The sequence below is a fragment of the Pristiophorus japonicus genome, unplaced genomic scaffold, assembly GCF_044704955.1.
Source record: "Pristiophorus japonicus isolate sPriJap1 unplaced genomic scaffold, sPriJap1.hap1 HAP1_SCAFFOLD_2133, whole genome shotgun sequence".
Taxonomy (NCBI): Eukaryota; Metazoa; Chordata; class Chondrichthyes; family Pristiophoridae; genus Pristiophorus; species Pristiophorus japonicus.
The window spans coordinates 18,650-35,977 of NW_027251836.1; the positions used below are offsets into that span (position 1 = coordinate 18,650).

General features: G+C 56.7%; 1 protein-coding gene across 1 annotated transcript in view; it reads right to left on the minus strand.

Annotated features, from left to right (window-relative positions):
* LOC139245169 (SWI/SNF-related matrix-associated actin-dependent regulator of chromatin subfamily D member 3) overlaps positions 1-16,864 on the minus strand; it is a gene marked incomplete at its 3' end in the record, with an annotated part of 31,711 nt that extends 14,847 nt beyond the window's left edge. Inside the window, exons 1-5 of the mRNA XM_070871127.1 lie at positions 16,822-16,864; positions 15,785-15,907; positions 12,973-13,095; positions 11,044-11,139; positions 110-211 (exon numbers count right to left, since the gene is read on the minus strand). Coding sequence (XP_070727228.1) covers positions 110-211; positions 11,044-11,139; positions 12,973-13,095; positions 15,785-15,907; positions 16,822-16,848 — 471 coding nt within the window. The remainder of the gene's footprint in view (positions 1-109; positions 212-11,043; positions 11,140-12,972; positions 13,096-15,784; positions 15,908-16,821) is intronic.
* Positions 16,865-17,328: the final 464 nt, after the last annotated feature.

The window sequence follows — 17,328 nt, forward strand, 5'->3', positions numbered from 1 at the left end:
CCCGCCCCTCCCTTGAGCCCCGCCCCACTCGAGGCCCCTCCCAAATCCCCACAGCCCCGCCCCCCACTCGAGGCCCCGCCCCACTCGAGGCCCTGCCCCCAGTGCCCACCTGGTAGTCGAGCATGAGCAGGAGTGTGCACCTGACGCTGACGTCCCCCGGCCTCTTCACCTGGAACCCGTCGGTCTCCTGTGTTGTGGGAGTCCGGTGCCACTTCAGGAACACAGAAAGTGATAGTTCAAAAATAACCAAACGGCTGGAATCGAGAACCCCCGCACCCAGCCCCTCCAGACCCCCGCACCCAGCCCCTCCGGACCCCCGCACCCAGCCCCTCCGGACCCCCGCACCCAGCCCCTCCGGACCCCCGCACCCAGCCCCTCCGGACCCCCGCACCCAGCCCCTCCGGACCCCCGCACCCAGCCCCTCCGGATCCCCGCACCCAGCCCCTCCGGACCCCCGCACCCAGCCCCTCCGGACCCCCGCACCCAGCCCCTCCGGACCCCCGCACCCAGCCCCTCCGGACCCCCGCACCCAGCCCCTCCGGACCCCCGCACCCAGCCCCTCCGGACCCCCGCACCCAGCCCCTCCGGACCCCCGCACCCAGCCCCTCTGGACCCCCGCACCCAGCCCCTCCGGATCCCCGCACCCAGCCCCTCCGGACCCCCGCACCCAGCCTCTCCGGACCCCCGCACCCAGCCCCTCCGGACCCCCGCACCCAGCCCCTCCGGACCCCCGCACCCAGCCCCTCCGGACCCCCGCACCCAGCCCCTCCGGACCCCCGCACCCAGCCCCTCCGGACCCCCGCACCCAGCCCCTCCGGACCCCCACACCCAGCCCCTCTGGACCCCCGCACCCAGCCCCTCTGGACCCCCACACCCAGCCCCTCCGGACCCCCACACCCAGCCCCTCCGGACCCCCGCACCCAGCCTCTCCGGACCCCCGCACCCAGCCCCTCCGGACCCCCGCACCCAGCCCCTCCGGACCCCTACACCCAACCTCTCCGGACCCCTCCACCCAACCTCTCCGGACCCCCGCACCCAGCCCCTCCGGACCCCCGCACCAAGCCCCTCCGGACCCCCACACCCAGCCTCTCCGGACCCCTCCACCCAACCTCTCCGGACCCCCACACCCAGCCCCTCCAGACCCCCGCACCCAGCCCCTCCGGACCCCCACACCCAGCCCCTCCAGACCCCCGCACCTCACCCAGCTCCTCCGGACCTCCGCACCCAGCCCCTCCGGACCTCCACACCTCGCCCAGCCGCACTCCCGCCCCCACCTCACCCCGCCCCCAGCCCCCCGCCCTCCGCCCAGCTCCTCCGGACCCCCGCACTTCGCCCAGCCCCACCCCTGCTCCAGCCCCGCCTAGTCCCCTATTAATCCCCTAATGTTCAGGGCAAGGGTGTGAGCGATGGGGGGAGGGGGCTTGATCCTGTCCAGCCTGATCCCGTTCCCCGAGTGTGGGGGGGGGGGGCGGGGTTCATTGGATGATGATTAGGAATGGGAACCCGGTCCGCTTCCTGTTCCTTGCCCAGTCCTAAGCAGCCCCTCTTGCCTCAGCTGATATCAGGGACTAACACCGACCGGAGAATGAAGCTGGGTCTGTCCTGGTCCGGAATCTCACCGGATGGTGAATTTACTCACTGCCCCAGTAATTCAATCCAACCCCTTGAGGCATTACCCCCAACATTCGAGACCCTCTCACTGCCCACGCAACATAACCAAGGACCTCAAACCAACCAACAATATTTATATAGTGCCTGTACCGTCCCTCGGTGCGTCACAGTAGCGTTTCCAATAAAGGACACCGAGCCACACAAGGCGATATTAGCGCAGGTGACCAAAAGCTGGGTCAAAGAGGTAGGTTTTAAGGAGCATCCTCAAGGAGAAGAGAGAGGTAGAGAGGCGGAGAGGTTTAGGGAGGGAGTTCCAGAGCTTGGGGCCCAGGCAACAGAAGGCACGGCCACCGATGGTGGAGCGATTATAATCAGGGATGCTCAAGGGCAGAATTAGAGGGGCGCAGACATCTCGGGGGGTTGTGGGGCTGGAGGAGATTACAGAGATAGGGAGGGTTATAGGGTGTGAGGGGGTTATAGAGATAGGGAGGGGTGTAGAGGCTGGAGGAGGTTACAGAGATAGGGAGGGGTGTAGAGTGTGAGGGAGTTACAGAGATCGGGAGGGGTATGGGGTGGGAGGGGGTTACAGAGATAGGGAGGGGTATAGGGTGTGAGGGGGTTACAGAGATAGGGAGGAGTATAGGGTGTGAGGGGATTACAGAGATAGGGAGAGGTGTAGGAACTGGAGGAGGTTACCGAGATCGGGAGGGGTATAGGGTGGGAGGGGGTTACAGAGATAGGGAGGGGTGTAGAGGCTTGAGGAGGTTACAGAGATAGGGAGGGGTGTAGAGTGTGAGGGGGTTACAGAGATCGGGAGGGGTATAGGGTGGGAGGGGGTTACAGAGATAGGGAGGGGTATAGGGTGTGAGGGGGTTACTGAGATAGGGAGGAGTATAGGGAGTGAGGGGAATACAGAGATAGGGAGGGGTGTAGGGGCTGGAGGAGGTTACAGAGATCGGGAGTAGTATAGGGAGTGAGGGGATTACAGAGATAGGGAGGGGTGTAGGGGCTGGAGGAGGTTACAGAGATCGGGAGGAGTATAGGGTGTGAGGGGATTACAAAGATAGGGAGAGGTGTAGGGGCTGGAGGAGGTTACAGAGATAGGGAGGGGTATAGGGAGTGAGGGGATTACAGAGATAGGAAGAGGTGTAGGAGCTGGAGGAGGTTACAGAGATCGGGAGGGGTGTAGGGGCTGGAGGAGGTTACAGAGATAGGGAGGAGTATAGGGTGTGTGGGGGTTACAGAGTTGGGAGGGGTGTAGGGGCTGGAGGAGGTTACAGAGATAGGGAGGGGTATAGGGGCTGGAGGAGGTTACAGAGATAGGGAGGGGTATAGGGTGAGAGGAGGTTACAGAGATAGGGAGGGGTATAGGGTGTGAGGGGGTTACTGAGATAGGGAGGGGTGTAGGGGCTGGAGGAGGTTACAGAGATAGGGAGGAGTATAGGGAGTGAGGGGATTACAGAGATAGGGAGAGGTGTAGGAGCTGGAGGAGGTTACAGAGATAGGGAGGAGTATAGGGTGTGAGGGGATTACAGAGATAGGGAGGAGTATAGGGTGTGAGGGGGTTACAGAGATAGGGAGGGGTGTAGGGGCTGGAGGAGGTTACAGAGATAGGGAGGGTTATAGGGGCTGGAGGAGATTACAGAGATAGGGAGGGGTATAGGGTGGGAGGAGGTTACAGAGATAGGGAGGGGTATAGGGTGTGAGGGGGTTACAGAGATAGGGAGGAGTATAGGGTGTGAGGGGGTTACAGAGATAGGGAGAGGTGTAGGAGCTGGAGGAGGTTACAGAGATCGGGAGGGGTATAGGGTGTGAGGGGGTTACAGAGATAGGGAGAGACGTAGGAGCTGGAGGAGGTTACAGAGATAGGGAGGGGTATAGGGTGTGAGGGGGTTACAGAGATAGGGAGAGGTGTAGGGGCTGGAGGAGGTTACAGAGATAGGGAGGGGTGTAGGGGCTGGAGGAGGTTACAGAGATAGGGAGGGGTGTAGGGGCTGAAGGAGATTACAGAGATAGGGAGGGGTATAGGGTGTGAGGGGGTTACAGAGATAAGGAGGGGTGTAGGGTGTGAGGGGGTTACAGAGATAGGGAGGGGTGTAGGGGCTGGATGAGGTTACAGAGATAGGGAGGAGTATAGGGAGTGAGGGGATTACAGAGATAGGGAGAGGTGTAGGAGCTGGAGGAGGTTACAGAGATAGGGAGGAGTATCGGGTGTGAGGGGATTACAGAGATAGGGAAGAGTATAGGGTGTGAGGGGGTTACAGAGATAGGGAGGTGTGTAGGGGCTGGAGGAGGTTACAGAGATAGGGAGGGGTATAGGGGCTGGAGGAGGTTACAGAGATAGGGAGGGGTATAGGGTGTGAGGGGGGTTACAGAGATAGGGAGGGGTGTAGGAGCTGGAGGAGGTTACAGAGATCAGGAGGGGTGTAGGGGCTGGAGGAGGTTACAGAGATAGGGAGGAGTATAGGGTGTGAGGGGGTTACAGAGATAAGGAGGGGTGTAGGGTGTGAGGGGGTTACAGAGATAGGGAGGGGTGTAGGGGCTGGATGAGGTTACAGAGATAGGGAGGAGTATAGGGAGTGAGGGGATTACAGAGATAGGGAGAGGTGTAGGAGCTGGAGGAGGTTACAGAGATAGGGAGGAGTATCGGGTGTGAGGGGATTACAGAGATAGGGAAGAGTATAGGGTGTGAGGGGGTTACAGAGATAGGGAGGTGTGTAGGGGCTGGAGGAGGTTACAGAGATAGGGAGGGGTATAGGGGCTGGAGGAGGTTACAGAGATAGGGAGGGGTATAGGGTGGGAGGAGGTTACAGAGATAGGGAGGGGTATAGGGTGTGAGGGGGTTACAGAGATAGGGAGAGGTGTAGGAGCTGGAGGAGGTTACAGAGATCGGGAGGGGTATAGGGTGTGAGGGGGTTACAGAGATAAGGAGAGGTGTAGGAGCTGGAGGAGGTTACAGAGATAGGGAGGGGTATAGGGTGTGAGGGGGTTACAGAGATAGGGAGAGGTGTAGGGGCTGGAGGAGGTTACAGAGATAGGGAGGGGTGTAGGGGCTGGAGGAGGTTACAGAGATAGGGAGGGGTGTAGGGGCTGAAGGAGATTACAGAGATAGGGAGGGGTATAGGGTGTGAGGAGGTTACAGAGATAGGGAGGGGTATAGGGTGTGAGGGGGTTACAGGGATAGGGAGGGGTGTAGGGGCTGGAGGAGGTTACAGAGATAGGGAGGAGTATAGGGAGTGAGGGGATTACAGAGATAGGGAGGGGTGTAGGGGCTGGTGGAGGTTACAGAGATCGGGAGGGGTGTAGGAGCTGGAGGAGGTTACAGAGATCGGGAGGAGTATAGGGTGTGAGGGGATTACAGAGACAGGGAGAGGTGTAGGGGCTGGAGGAGGCTACAGAGATAGGGAGGGGTATAGGGTGTGAGGGGATTACAGAGATAGGGAGAGGTGTAGGAGCTGGAGGAGGTTACAGAGATCGGGAGGGGTGTAGGGGCTGGAGGAGGTTACAGAGATAGGGAGGAGTATAGGGTGTGAGGGGGTTACAGAGATAGAAAGGCTTGTAGGGGCTGGAGGAGGTTACAGAGATAGGGAGGGGTATAGGGGCTGGAGGAGGTTACAGAGATAGGGAGGGGTATAGGGTGGGAGGAGGTTACAGAGATAGGGAGGGGTATAGGGTGTGAGAGGGTTACAGAGATAGGGAGGGGTGTAGGGGCTGGAGGAGGTAACAGAGATAGGGAGGAGTATAGGGAGTGAGGGGATTACAGAGATAAGGAGAGGTGTAGGAGCTGGAGGAGGTTACAGAGATAGGGAGGAGTATAGGGTGTGAGGGGATTACAGAGATAGGGAGGAGTATAGGGTGTGAGGGGGTTACAGTGATAGGGAGGGGTGTAGGGGCTGGAGGAGGTTACGGAGATAGGGAGGGGTATAGGGGCTGGAGGGGTTACAGAGATAGGGAGGGGTCTAGGAGCTGGAGGAGGTTACAGAGATAGGGAGGGGTGTAGGGGCTGGAGGAGGTTACAGAGATAGGGAGGAGTATAGGGTGTGAGGAGGTTACACAGATAGGGAGAGGTGTAGGAGCTGGAGGGGGTTACAGAGATAGGGAGGAGTATAGGGTGTGAGGAGGTTACACAGATAGATGAGAGGTATAGGAGCTGGAGGGGGTTACAGAGATAGGGAGAGGTGTAGGGGCTGGAGGAGGTTACAGAGATAGGGAGGGGTGTAGGGGCTGGAGGAGGTTACAGAGATAGGGAGGGGTGTAGGGGCTGGAGGAGGTTACAGAGATAGGGAGGGGTGTAGGGGCTGGAGGAGGTTACAGAGATAGGGAGGGGTGTAGGGGCTGGAGGAGGTTACAGAGATAGGGAGGGGTGTAGGGGCTGGAGGAGGTTACAGTGATAGGGGAGGGGTGTAGGGGCTGTCGGGGGTTACAGAGATAGGGAGGGGTATAGGGGCTGGAGGAGGTTACAGAGATAGGGAGGGGTATAGGGTGGGAGGAGGTTACAGCGATAGGGAGGGGTATAGGGCGTGAGGGGGTTACAGAGATAGGGAGGGGTGTAGGGGCTGGAGGAGGTTACAGAGATAGGGAGGAGTATAGGGTGTGAGGGGGTTACAGAGATAGGGAGGGGTGTAGGGGCTGGAGGAGGTTACAGAGATAGGGAGAGGTATAGGGTGGGAGGAGGTTACAGAGATAGGGAGGGGTATAGGGTGTGAGGGGGTTACAGAGATAGGGAGGTGTGTAGGGGCTGGAGGAGGTTACAGAGATCGGGAGGAGTATCGGGAGTGAGGGGATTACAGAGATAGGGAGGTGTGTAGGGGCTGGAGGAGGTTACAGAGATCGGGAAGGGTGTAGGAGCTGGAGGAGGTTACAGAGATCGGGAGGAGTATAGGGTGTGAGGGGATTACAGAGATAGGGAGAGGTGTAGGGGCTGTTGGGGGTTACAGAGATAGGGAGTGGTGTAGGGGCTGGAGGGGATTACAGAGATAGGGAGGGGTGTAGGGGCTGGAGGGGATTACAGAGATAGGGAGGGGTGTAGGGGCTGTTGGGGGTTACAGAAATAGGGAGTGGTGTAGGGGCTGGAGGGGATTACAGAGATAGGGAGGGGTGTAGGGGCTGGAGGGGATTACAGAGATAGGGAGGGGTGTAGGGGCTGGAGGGGATTACAGAGATAGGGAGGGGCGTAGGGGCTGGAGGGGGTTACAGAGATAGGGAGGGGCGTAGGGGCTGGAGGAGATTACAGAGATAGGGAGTGGTGTAGGGGCTGGAGGAGGTTACAAAGATAGGGAGGGGTGTAGGGGCTGGAGGAGGTTACAGAGATCGAGACGGGTGTAGGGGCTGGAGGGGGTTACAGAGATAGGGAGGGGTATAGGGGCTGGAGGAGGTTACAGAGATAGGGAGGGGTATAGGGTGGGAGGAGGTTACAGAGATAGGGAGGGGTATAGGGTGTGAGGGGGTTACAGAGATAGGGAGAGGTGTAGGAGCTGGAGGAGGTTACAGAGATCGGGAGGGGTATAGGGTGTGAGGGGGTTACAGAGATAAGGAGAGGTGTAGGAGCTGGAGGAGGTTACAGAGATAGGGAGGGGTATAGGGTGTGAGGGGGTTACAGAGATAGGGAGAGGTGTAGGGGCTGGAGGAGGTTACAGAGATAGGGAGGGGTGTAGGGGCTGGAGGAGGTTACAGAGATAGGGAGGGGTGTAGGGGCTGAAGGAGATTACAGAGATAGGGAGGGGTATAGGGTGTGAGGAGGTTACAGAGATAGGGAGGGGTATAGGGTGTGAGGGGGTTACAGGGATAGGGAGGGGTGTAGGGGCTGGAGGAGGTTACAGAGATAGGGAGGAGTATAGGGAGTGAGGGGATTACAGAGATAGGGAGGGGTGTAGGGGCTGGTGGAGGTTACAGAGATCGGGAGGGGTGTAGGAGCTGGAGGAGGTTACAGAGATCGGGAGGAGTATAGGGTGTGAGGGGATTACAGAGACAGGGAGAGGTGTAGGGGCTGGAGGAGGCTACAGAGATAGGGAGGGGTATAGGGTGTGAGGGGATTACAGAGATAGGGAGAGGTGTAGGAGCTGGAGGAGGTTACAGAGATCGGGAGGGGTGTAGGGGCTGGAGGAGGTTACAGAGATAGGGAGGAGTATAGGGTGTGAGGGGGTTACAGAGATAGAAAGGCGTGTAGGGGCTGGAGGAGGTTACAGAGATAGGGAGGGGTATAGGGGCTGGAGGAGGTTACAGAGATAGGGAGGGGTATAGGGTGGGAGGAGGTTACAGAGATAGGGAGGGGTATAGGGTGTGAGAGGGTTACAGAGATAGGGAGGGGTGTAGGGGCTGGAGGAGGTTACAGAGATAGGGAGGAGTATAGGGAGTGAGGGGATTACAGAGATAAGGAGAGGTGTAGGAGCTGGAGGAGGTTACAGAGATAGGGAGGAGTATAGGGTGTGAGGGGATTACAGAGATAGGGAGGAGTATAGGGTGTGAGGGGGTTACAGTGATAGGGAGGGGTGTAGGGGCTGGAGGAGGTTACGGAGATAGGGAGGGGTATAGGGGCTGGAGGGGTTACAGAGATAGGGAGGTGTCTAGGAGCTGGAGGAGGTTACAGAGATAGGGAGGGGTGTAGGGGCTGGAGGAGGTTACAGAGATAGGGAGGAGTATAGGGTGTGAGGAGGTTACACAGATAGGGAGAGGTGTAGGAGCTGGAGGGGGTTACAGAGATAGGGAGGAGTATAGGGTGTGAGGAGGTTACACAGATAGATGAGAGGTGTAGGAGCTGGAGGGGGTTACAGAGATAGGGAGGGGTGTAGGGGCTGGAGGAGGTTACAGCGATAGGGAGGGGTGTAGGGGCTGGAGGAGGTTACAGAGATAGGGAGGGGTGTAGGGGCTGGAGGAGGTTACAGAGATAGGGAGGGGTGTAGGGGCTGGAGGAGGTTACAGTGATAGGGGAGGGGTGTAGGGGCTGTCGGGGGTTACAGAGATAGGGAGGGGTATAGGGGCTGGAGGAGGTTACAGAGATAGGGAGGGGTATAGGGTGGGAGGAGGTTACAGCGATAGGGAGGGGTATAGGGCGTGAGGGGGTTACAGAGATAGGGAGGGGTGTAGGGGCTGGAGGAGGTTACAGAGATAGGGAGGAGTATAGGGTGTGAGGGGGTTACAGAGATAGGGAGGGGTGTAGGGGCTGGAGGAGGTTACAGAGATAGGGAGAGGTATAGGGTGGGAGGAGGTTACAGAGATAGGGAGGGGTATAGGGTGTGAGGGGGTTACAGAGATAGGGAGGTGTGTAGGGGCTGGAGGAGGTTACAGAGATCGGGAGGAGTATCGGGAGTGAGGGGATTACAGAGATAGGGAGGTGTGTAGGGGCTGGAGGAGGTTACAGAGATCGGGAGGGGTGTAGGAGCTGGAGGAGGTTACAGAGATCGGGAGGAGTATAGGGTGTGAGGGGATTACAGAGATAGGGAGAGGTGTAGGGGCTGTTGGGGGTTACAGAGATAGGGAGTGGTGTAGGGGCTGGAGGGGATTACAGAGATAGGGAGGGGTGTAGGGGCTGGAGGGGATTACAGAGATAGGGAGGGGTGTAGGGGCTGTTGGGGGTTACAGAAATAGGGAGTGGTGTAGGGGCTGGAGGGGATTACAGAGATAGGGAGGGGTGTAGGGGCTGGAGGGGATTACAGAGATAGGGAGGGGTGTAGGGGCTGGAGGGGATTACAGAGATAGGGAGGGGCGTAGGGGCTGGAGGGGGTTACAGAGATAGGGAGGGGCGTAGGGGCTGGAGGAGATTACAGAGATAGGGAGTGGTGTAGGGGCTGGAGGAGGTTACAAAGATAGGGAGGGGTGTAGGGGCTGGAGGAGGTTACAGAGATCGAGAGGGGTGTAGGGGCTGGAGGGGGTTACAGAGATCGGGAGGGGTGTATGGGCTGGAGGAGGTTACAGAGATCGGGAGGGATGTAGGGGCTGGAGGAGGTTACAGAGATAGGGAGGGGTGTAGGGGCTGGAGGAGGTTAGAGATCGGGAGGGTTGTAGGGGCTGGAGGGGGTTACAGAGATCGGGAGGGATGTAGGGGCTGGAGGGGGTTACAGAGATCGGGAGGGATGTAGGGGCTGGAGGGGGTTACAGAGATAGGGAGGGGTGTAGGGGCTGGAGGAGGTTACAGAGATAGGGAGGGGTGTAGGGGCTGGAGGAGGTTACAGAGATAGGGAGGGGTGTAGGGACTGGAGGAGGTTACAGAGATAGGGAGGGATGTAGGAGCTGGAGGAGGTTACAGAGATAGGGAGTGGTGTAGGGGCTGGAGGGGGTTACAGAGATAGGGAGGGATGTAGGGGCTGGAGGAGGTTACAGAGATCGGGAGGGGTATAGGGTGTGAGGGGGTTACAGAGATAGGGAGGGGTGTAGGGACTGGAGGGGGTTACAGAGATAGGGAGGGGTGTAGGGACTGGAGGGGGTTACAGAGATAGGGAGGGGTGTAGGGACTGGAGGAGGTTACAGAGATAGGGAGGGGTGTAGGGACTGGAGGGGCTTACAGAGATAGGGAGGGGTGTAGGGACTGGAGGAGGTTACAGAGATAGGGAGGGGTGTAGGGACTGGAGGAGGTTACAGAGATAGGGAGGGGTGTAGGGACTGGAGGGGGTTACAGAGATAGGGAGGGGTGTAGGGACTGGAGGAGGTTACAGAGATAGGGAGGGGTATAGGGACTGGAGGGGGTTACAGAGATAGGGAGGGGTGTAGGGACTGGAGGAGGTTACAGAGATAGGGAGGGGTGTAGGGACTGGAGGAGGTTACAGAGATAGGGAGGGGTGTAGGGACTGGAGGGGGTTACAGAGATAGGGAGGGGTGTAGGGACTGGAGGAGGTTACAGAGATCGGGAGGGGTGTAGGGACTGGAGGAGGTTACAGAGATAGGGAGGGGTGTAGGGACTGGAGGAGGTTACAGAGATAGGGAGGGGGTGTAGGGGCTGGAGGAGGTTACAGAGATCGGGAGGGGTATAGGGTGTGAGGGGGTTACAGAGATAGGGAGGGGTGTAGGGACTGGAGGGGGTTACAGAGATAGGGAGGGGTGTAGGGGCTGGAGGAGGTTACAGAGATCGGGAGGGGTATAGGGTGTGAGGGGGTTACAGAGATAGGGAGGGGTGTAGGGACTGGAGGGGGTTACAGAGATAGGGAGGGGTGTAGGGACTGGAGGAGGTTACAGAGATAGGGAGGGGTGTAGGGACTGGAGGAGGTTACAGAGATAGGGAGGGGTGTAGGGACTGGAGGGGGTTACAGAGATAGGGAGGGGTGTAGGGACTGGAGGAGGTTACAGAGATAGGGAGGGGTGTAGGGACTGGAGGAGGTTACAGAGATAGGGAGGGGTGTAGGGACTGGAGGAGGTTACAGAGATAGGGAGGGGCGAGGCCATGGAGGGATTTGTAAACAAGGATGAGAATTTTAAATTTGTGATGTAGAGTTATTGTGTCACCTCCACCAGGTGATTGTCAGGCCCATACAGATCCTTGTCCAGCTCGATCACCAGGCTCTTGAAGAACGAGGAGAATTTTCTTTTCTGTTTGCCCGGCTGTTAAAGACACAAATATTAAAAATTAATTAAAATTAATAATCAGCACTCAAGAGACTTGAGCAGAAAATCCAGGCTGATATCCCCAGTGTCAGTACTGAGGGAGTGCCGCACTGTCGGAGGGGCAGTACTGAGGGAGCGCCGCACTGTCGGAGGGGCAGTACTGAGGGAGTGCCGCACTGTCGGAGGGGCAGTACTGAGGGAGCGCCGCACTGTCGGAGGGACAGTACTGAGGGAGCGCCGCACTGTTGGAGGGGCAGTACTGAGGGAGTGCCGCACTGTCGGAGGGGCAGTACTGAGAGAGCGCCGCACTGTCGGAGGGGCAGTACTGAGGGAGTGCTGCACTGTCGGAGGGGCAGTACTGAGGGAGTGCCGCACTGTCGGAGGGGCAGTACTGAGGGAGCGCCGCACTGTCGGAGGGGCAGTACTGAGGGAGCGCCGCACTGTCGGAGGGGCAGTACTGAGGGAGTACAGCACTGTCGGAGGGGCAGTACTGAGGGAGTGCCGCACTGTCGGAGGGGCAGTACTGAGGGAGTGCCGCACTGTCGGAGGGGCAGTACTGAGGGAGTGCCGCACTGTCGGAGGGGCAGTACTGAGGGAGCGCCGCACTGTCGGAGGGGCAGTACTGAGGGAGTGCTGCACTGTCGGAGGGGCAGTACTGAGGGAGTGCCGCACTGTCGGAGGGGCAGTACTGAGGGAGTGCCGCACTGTCGGAGGGGCAGTACTGAGGGAGCGCCACACTGTCGGAGGGGCAGTACTGAAGGAGTGCCGCACTGTCGGAGGGGCAGTACTGAGGGAGCGCCGCACTGTCGGAGGGTCAGTACTGAGGGAGTGCTGCACTGTCGGAGGGGCAGTACTGAGGGAGCGCCGCACTGTCGAAGGAGCAGTACTGAGGGAGTGCCGCACTGTCGGAGAGGCAGTACTGAGGGAGTGCCGCACTGTCGAAGGGGCAGTACTGAGGTTTGCTCCTTTTTCTGGCCAATTTATATGCCTCTTCCTTGGATTTAACACTATCCCTAATTTCCCTTGTTAGCCACGGTTGAGCCACCTTCCCCGTTTTGTTTTTACTCCAGACAGGGATGTACAATTGTTGAAGTTCATCCATGTGATCTTTAAATGTCAAATTGCCTATCCACCATCATTTGCCAGTCTATTCTAGCCAATTCACGACTCATACCGTCGAAGTTACCTTTCTTTAAGTTCAGGACCTAGTCTCTGATTTAACTTTGTCACTCTCCATCTTAATAAAGAATTCTACCATATTATGGTCACTCTTCCCCAAGGGGCACAACAAGATTTCTAATTAGTCCCTTCTCATTACACATCACCCAGTTTAGGATGGCCAGCTCTCTAGTTGGTTCCTCGACATATTGGTCTGGAAAACCATCCCTAATACACTCCAGGAAATCCTCCTCCACCGTATTGCTACCAGTTTGGTTAGCCCAATCTATGTGTAGATTAAATTCACCCATGATAACTGCTGTACCTTTATTGCACGTGTTATGTCTTGGATAAAGAGTCAGACTAGATACTGCAAGTTCAAAGTAATTGAGACCATAGTCCTTTATTACAGATCTCAGAGTGCCTCTCCAGCCTGTGAGGCCTCCTTAGATACAGGTGCTCCCAAGGGATTGTGGGATCCTTTGGGACTCCAGGAGGTAAGCCCTCTGGTGGTTAGACATGGTAATTCTAGGTTTACATACATAACAACACGAATCCCTAATTTCCTATTTGATGCCATCCCCAACTTCACGACTACTATTTGGTGGTCTGTACTCAACTCCCACTCGCGTTTTCTGCCCTTTGGTGTTCCGCAGCTCGACTGACACTCACATCCTCCAGCAGTTTGCCCTCCACGCGGAGTTCCCAGGATGCAATGCTGCCGTCAGAGTCCTCTGCATCAGGCCGGGCGGGGTTAAAGGTGTTCGAGATGTAAAGTCGCAGTTTCCGCTTTTGCTGCAAAAACCAGACAAGAAACGGTTAACGGGAGGGTCACAGCATTACCCAGCATCCCCCACATCTCTCCCCACCAAACCCCCCCGCCCACACACTGAGCCACACCAACCCCAAACCCCCCCCACCCCCCCTCAGCATTTGGATCCTCACTTCCTTCAGTCCGGCCGATCCCACTCCCCCTGGGACCCTCACTCCCCTCCCTCCCACCACCCCACACCTTCAGTACGTTTGTAAAATGATTAGCGAAAGTAAATGTGGGTCCCTCACAGGCTGACACAGGAGAAACTATAATGGGGAATAGGAAATGGCAGAGAAATTAAACAAATACTGTGTGTCCAGCTTCACTGAAGAAGACCCAAAATACCTCCTGGAAATAGTAGAGAACCAAGGGTCTAGCGAGAATGAGAAACTGAAAGAAATTGGGATTAGTAAAAAAAATAGTACTGGAGGAATTAATGGGGCTCGGGTTTTGAAAGAGGTGGCTATAGAGATAGTGGACGTATTGGTTGTCACCTTCCAAAATTCCACAGATTCACCCCGCTATTTAAGAAAGGAGGGAGAGAGAAAACGGGGATCTACAGACCAGTTAGCCTGACATCAGTCGCAGGGAAAATGCTAGAATCTACTATTAAGGACGTGGTAACAGGGCGTGAGAAATTAATAATAGGATTGGGCAGAGTCAACATGGATTTATGAAAGGGAAATCATGTTTGACAAATCTGTTAAGAGTTTTTTGAGGTTATAACTAGCAGAATAGATAAGGGGGAACCAGTGGATGTGGTGTATTTGGATTTTCAGAAGGCATTCGATAAGGTGCCACACAGAGGTTATTAAACAAAATTAGGGCTCCTGGGATTGGGGGTAATATACTAGCATGGATTGAGGATTGGTTAACGGACAGAAAACAGAGAGTAGGAATAAACGGGTCATTTCCAGGTTGGCAGACTGTAACTAGTGGGGTACCACAGGGATCAGTGCTGGGGCCCCAGCTATTCACAATCTATATCAATGATTTGGATGAGGGGACTGAGTGTAATATAACCAAGTTTACTGATGATACAAAGCTCGGTGGGAATGTAAGTTGTGAGGAGGATGCAAAGAGGCTTCAAGGGGATATAGACAGGTTCAGTGAGTGGGCAAGAACATGGCAAATGGAATATAATGTGGAGAAATGTGACGTTATCCACTTTGGTAGGAAAATAGAAAAACAGAGTATTTTTTAAATGGTGATAGATTGGGAAATGTTGCTGTTCAGAGGGACCTGGGTTCCTTGTACACCAATCACTGAAAGTTAACCTGCAGGTACAGCAAGTGATTAAAGCAAATGGGATGTTGGCCTTTATTACAGGAGGATTTGAGTATAAGAGTAAAGATGTCTTACTGCAATTATATAGGGCCCTGGTGAGACCACACCGGGAGTATTGTGTACAGTTCTCGGGATGGCGGGACTGCCCTATCAAGAAAGACTGGATCAACTGGGCTTGTATTCACTGGAGTTCAGAAGAATGAGAGGGGACCTCATAGAAACGTTTAAAATTCTGACGGGGTTAGACAGGTTAGATGCAGGAAGAATGTTCCCAATGTTGGGGAAGTCCAGAACCAGGGATCACAGTCTAAGGATAAGGGGTAAGCCATTTAGGACCGAGATGAGGAGAAACTTCTTCACCCAGAGAGTGGTGAACCTGTGGAATTCTCTACCACAGAAAGTAGTTGAGGCCAATTCACTAAATATATTCAAAAAGGAGTTAGATGTAGTCCTTACTACTAGGGGGATCAAGGGGTATGGTGAGAAAGCACGAATGGGGTACTGAAGTTGCATGTTCAGCCATGAACTCATTGAATGGTGGTGCAGGCTCGAAGGGCCGAATGGCCTACTCCTGCACCTATTTTCTATGTTTCTATGTTTTCTATGTTCTGGTCTCCTTACCTAAGGAAGGATATATTTGCCATTGAGGGAGTACAACGAAGGTTCACCAGACTGATTCCTGGGATGGGGGGATTGTCCTATGAGGAGAGATTGAGCAGACTGGGCCGATATTCTCCAGAGTTTAGATGAATGAGAGGTGATCTCATTGAAACATACAAACTTCTTACAGGGCTTGACAGGGTAGATGCAGGGAGGGTGTTTCCCCCGGGCTGGGGAGTCTAGAACCAGGGGTCACAGTCTCAGGATAAGGGGTCGGCCATTTAGGACTGAGATGAGGAGAAATTTCTTCACTCAGAGGGTGGTGAATCTTTGGGATTCTCTGCCCCAGAGGGCTGTGGAGGCTCAGTCGTTGAGTATATTCAAGACAGAGATCGATAGATTTTTGGATATTAAGGGAATCGAGGGATATGGGGATCGGGCAGGAAAGTGGAGTTGAGGTCGGAGATCAGCCATGAACTTATTGAATGGCGGAGCAGGCTCGAGGGGCCGAATGGCCGACTCCTGCTCCTAATTCTTTTCTTCTTATGATCACCTCACTCACCCCCCCCACACTGAGCCGCACTAACCCCGAATCCACCCAAAACCTTCGGACCCTCCCCCCCAACCTTCATTCCTCCCATCGTGCACCCCATTTCCTTCAACCCCGCCGGCCCCCTGCCCCCCACCACCTGCGCTCCCCCCATGGATCCCTCCAGCGCCCCGACCCTCACTCCCCTTCCACCCGGACCTTGCCCCTCAAACCACCCCCACATCAGTCTGTACCTTCATGGGTCGCTTCAGAGCTTCCTGGATATCCACTCGCTTCCTCATGATGGTCTGGTCCAGCTTCCGCTCGAAGGCCAGGAGGTCCATGTAGGCCTGGGATTCCGGAACCAGCTCCCGGATCTGGGGAACAGGACAGGCTGGTACCCAACGAAAATCACCCCTACCCCCGGCCCCTCACCCTCCCTCCCTCCCTCCCCCTGGCCCCTCGCACCCTCCCTCCCGGCCACTCCCCCTCCCTCCCCCCGACCCCTCGTGCCCTCCCCCCGGCCCCTCCCCCTCCCTCCCCCGGCCCCTCCCCCTCCCTCCCTCCGCCTGGCCCCTCGCACCCTCCCTCCCGGCCCCTCCCCCTCCCTCCCCCCGACCCTTCGTGCCCTTCCCCCCTGGCCCCTCCCCTCCCTCACCCCGACCCCCTCACCCCCGGCCCTTCCCCCTTCCTCCCCCAGCCCCTCCCCCTCCCCCCGGCCCCTCCCCATCCCTCCCCCTCGGATCTTCCCCCACCCCCTCCTCCTCCCCGTCCACCACCCCCTCCCTCAACGCCCCCCCTGGCCCCCTCCTCGGCCCCGTCCACCCCCACCTCCCCATATTCCCCACTCCCACTTTAACAAGCTTCCTCGCTCCGGAAGCACATGGGACAGGAGCATTTACTCTGCCTGCCTCAGTGTCCGTCCCAAATAACCTCCATCATCCATTGGTTGACCCTTCCCCCGATGCCTCACCTTGTCCGTTAGCTCATGTCGCTCTCAGCACGCGGGAACCCTTGCCTCGACAACTTTTGTTCATTTGCTTCATAATCCTCAAAACCCCCAAATTGCGCACCTCCAGCTCGTCTAAAGCAACAAACTCAAGTCCCCCAACCTCTCCCCTTCCCCAGGACTTCAACCTCCGATAGACCAATGCCACCCAGAGCCTGCCCACCCTTCCCCCAATCACCCGGCACTGACCCACACCCACCCCCCTGTCCGCCCCCCTCCCTTCCCCAGCCTCCCCCTCTCCCGCCCCCTCCCTCGCACCCCCTCCCCCACCCACAAACTCACCCTCTGGGGTAGGATCTTGTCCGCCATCTTCCGTCTTTTGGCACTGCGGAATTTTAACAGAAACAGTTACCATGGCAACAAGTGATGACCCGGCATAAAAATCGGGGAAGGGACAAGATAGATGGAGAGAAACTGTTCCCGCTGGTTGGAGAGTCTGGGACCCAGACATCAGAGGCAGACCTTTCAGGAGTGAAGTAAGCAGCCACTTCTCCACACAGGGTGGGAGCAGTTAACTCTCTCCCCCAAACGGCGATCGATGCGAGGGGTCAATGATCATTGTAAATCTGAGACCGATAGCTTTCTGTTAACCAAAGGTATTAAGGGATATGGGCCAAAGGCAGGTATGTGGAGTTAGATCGCAGATCAGCCGTGATCTCAGTGACTGACGGAACAGGCCCGAGGGGCTCAATGGGCCTCCTCCTGTTCCTGTGTTGTTAACCTGTTGCTTGGCAACTATACGGCATTAAACAAAATCACAACATGGCCAGGAGAGCAGAGCAGGGCGGG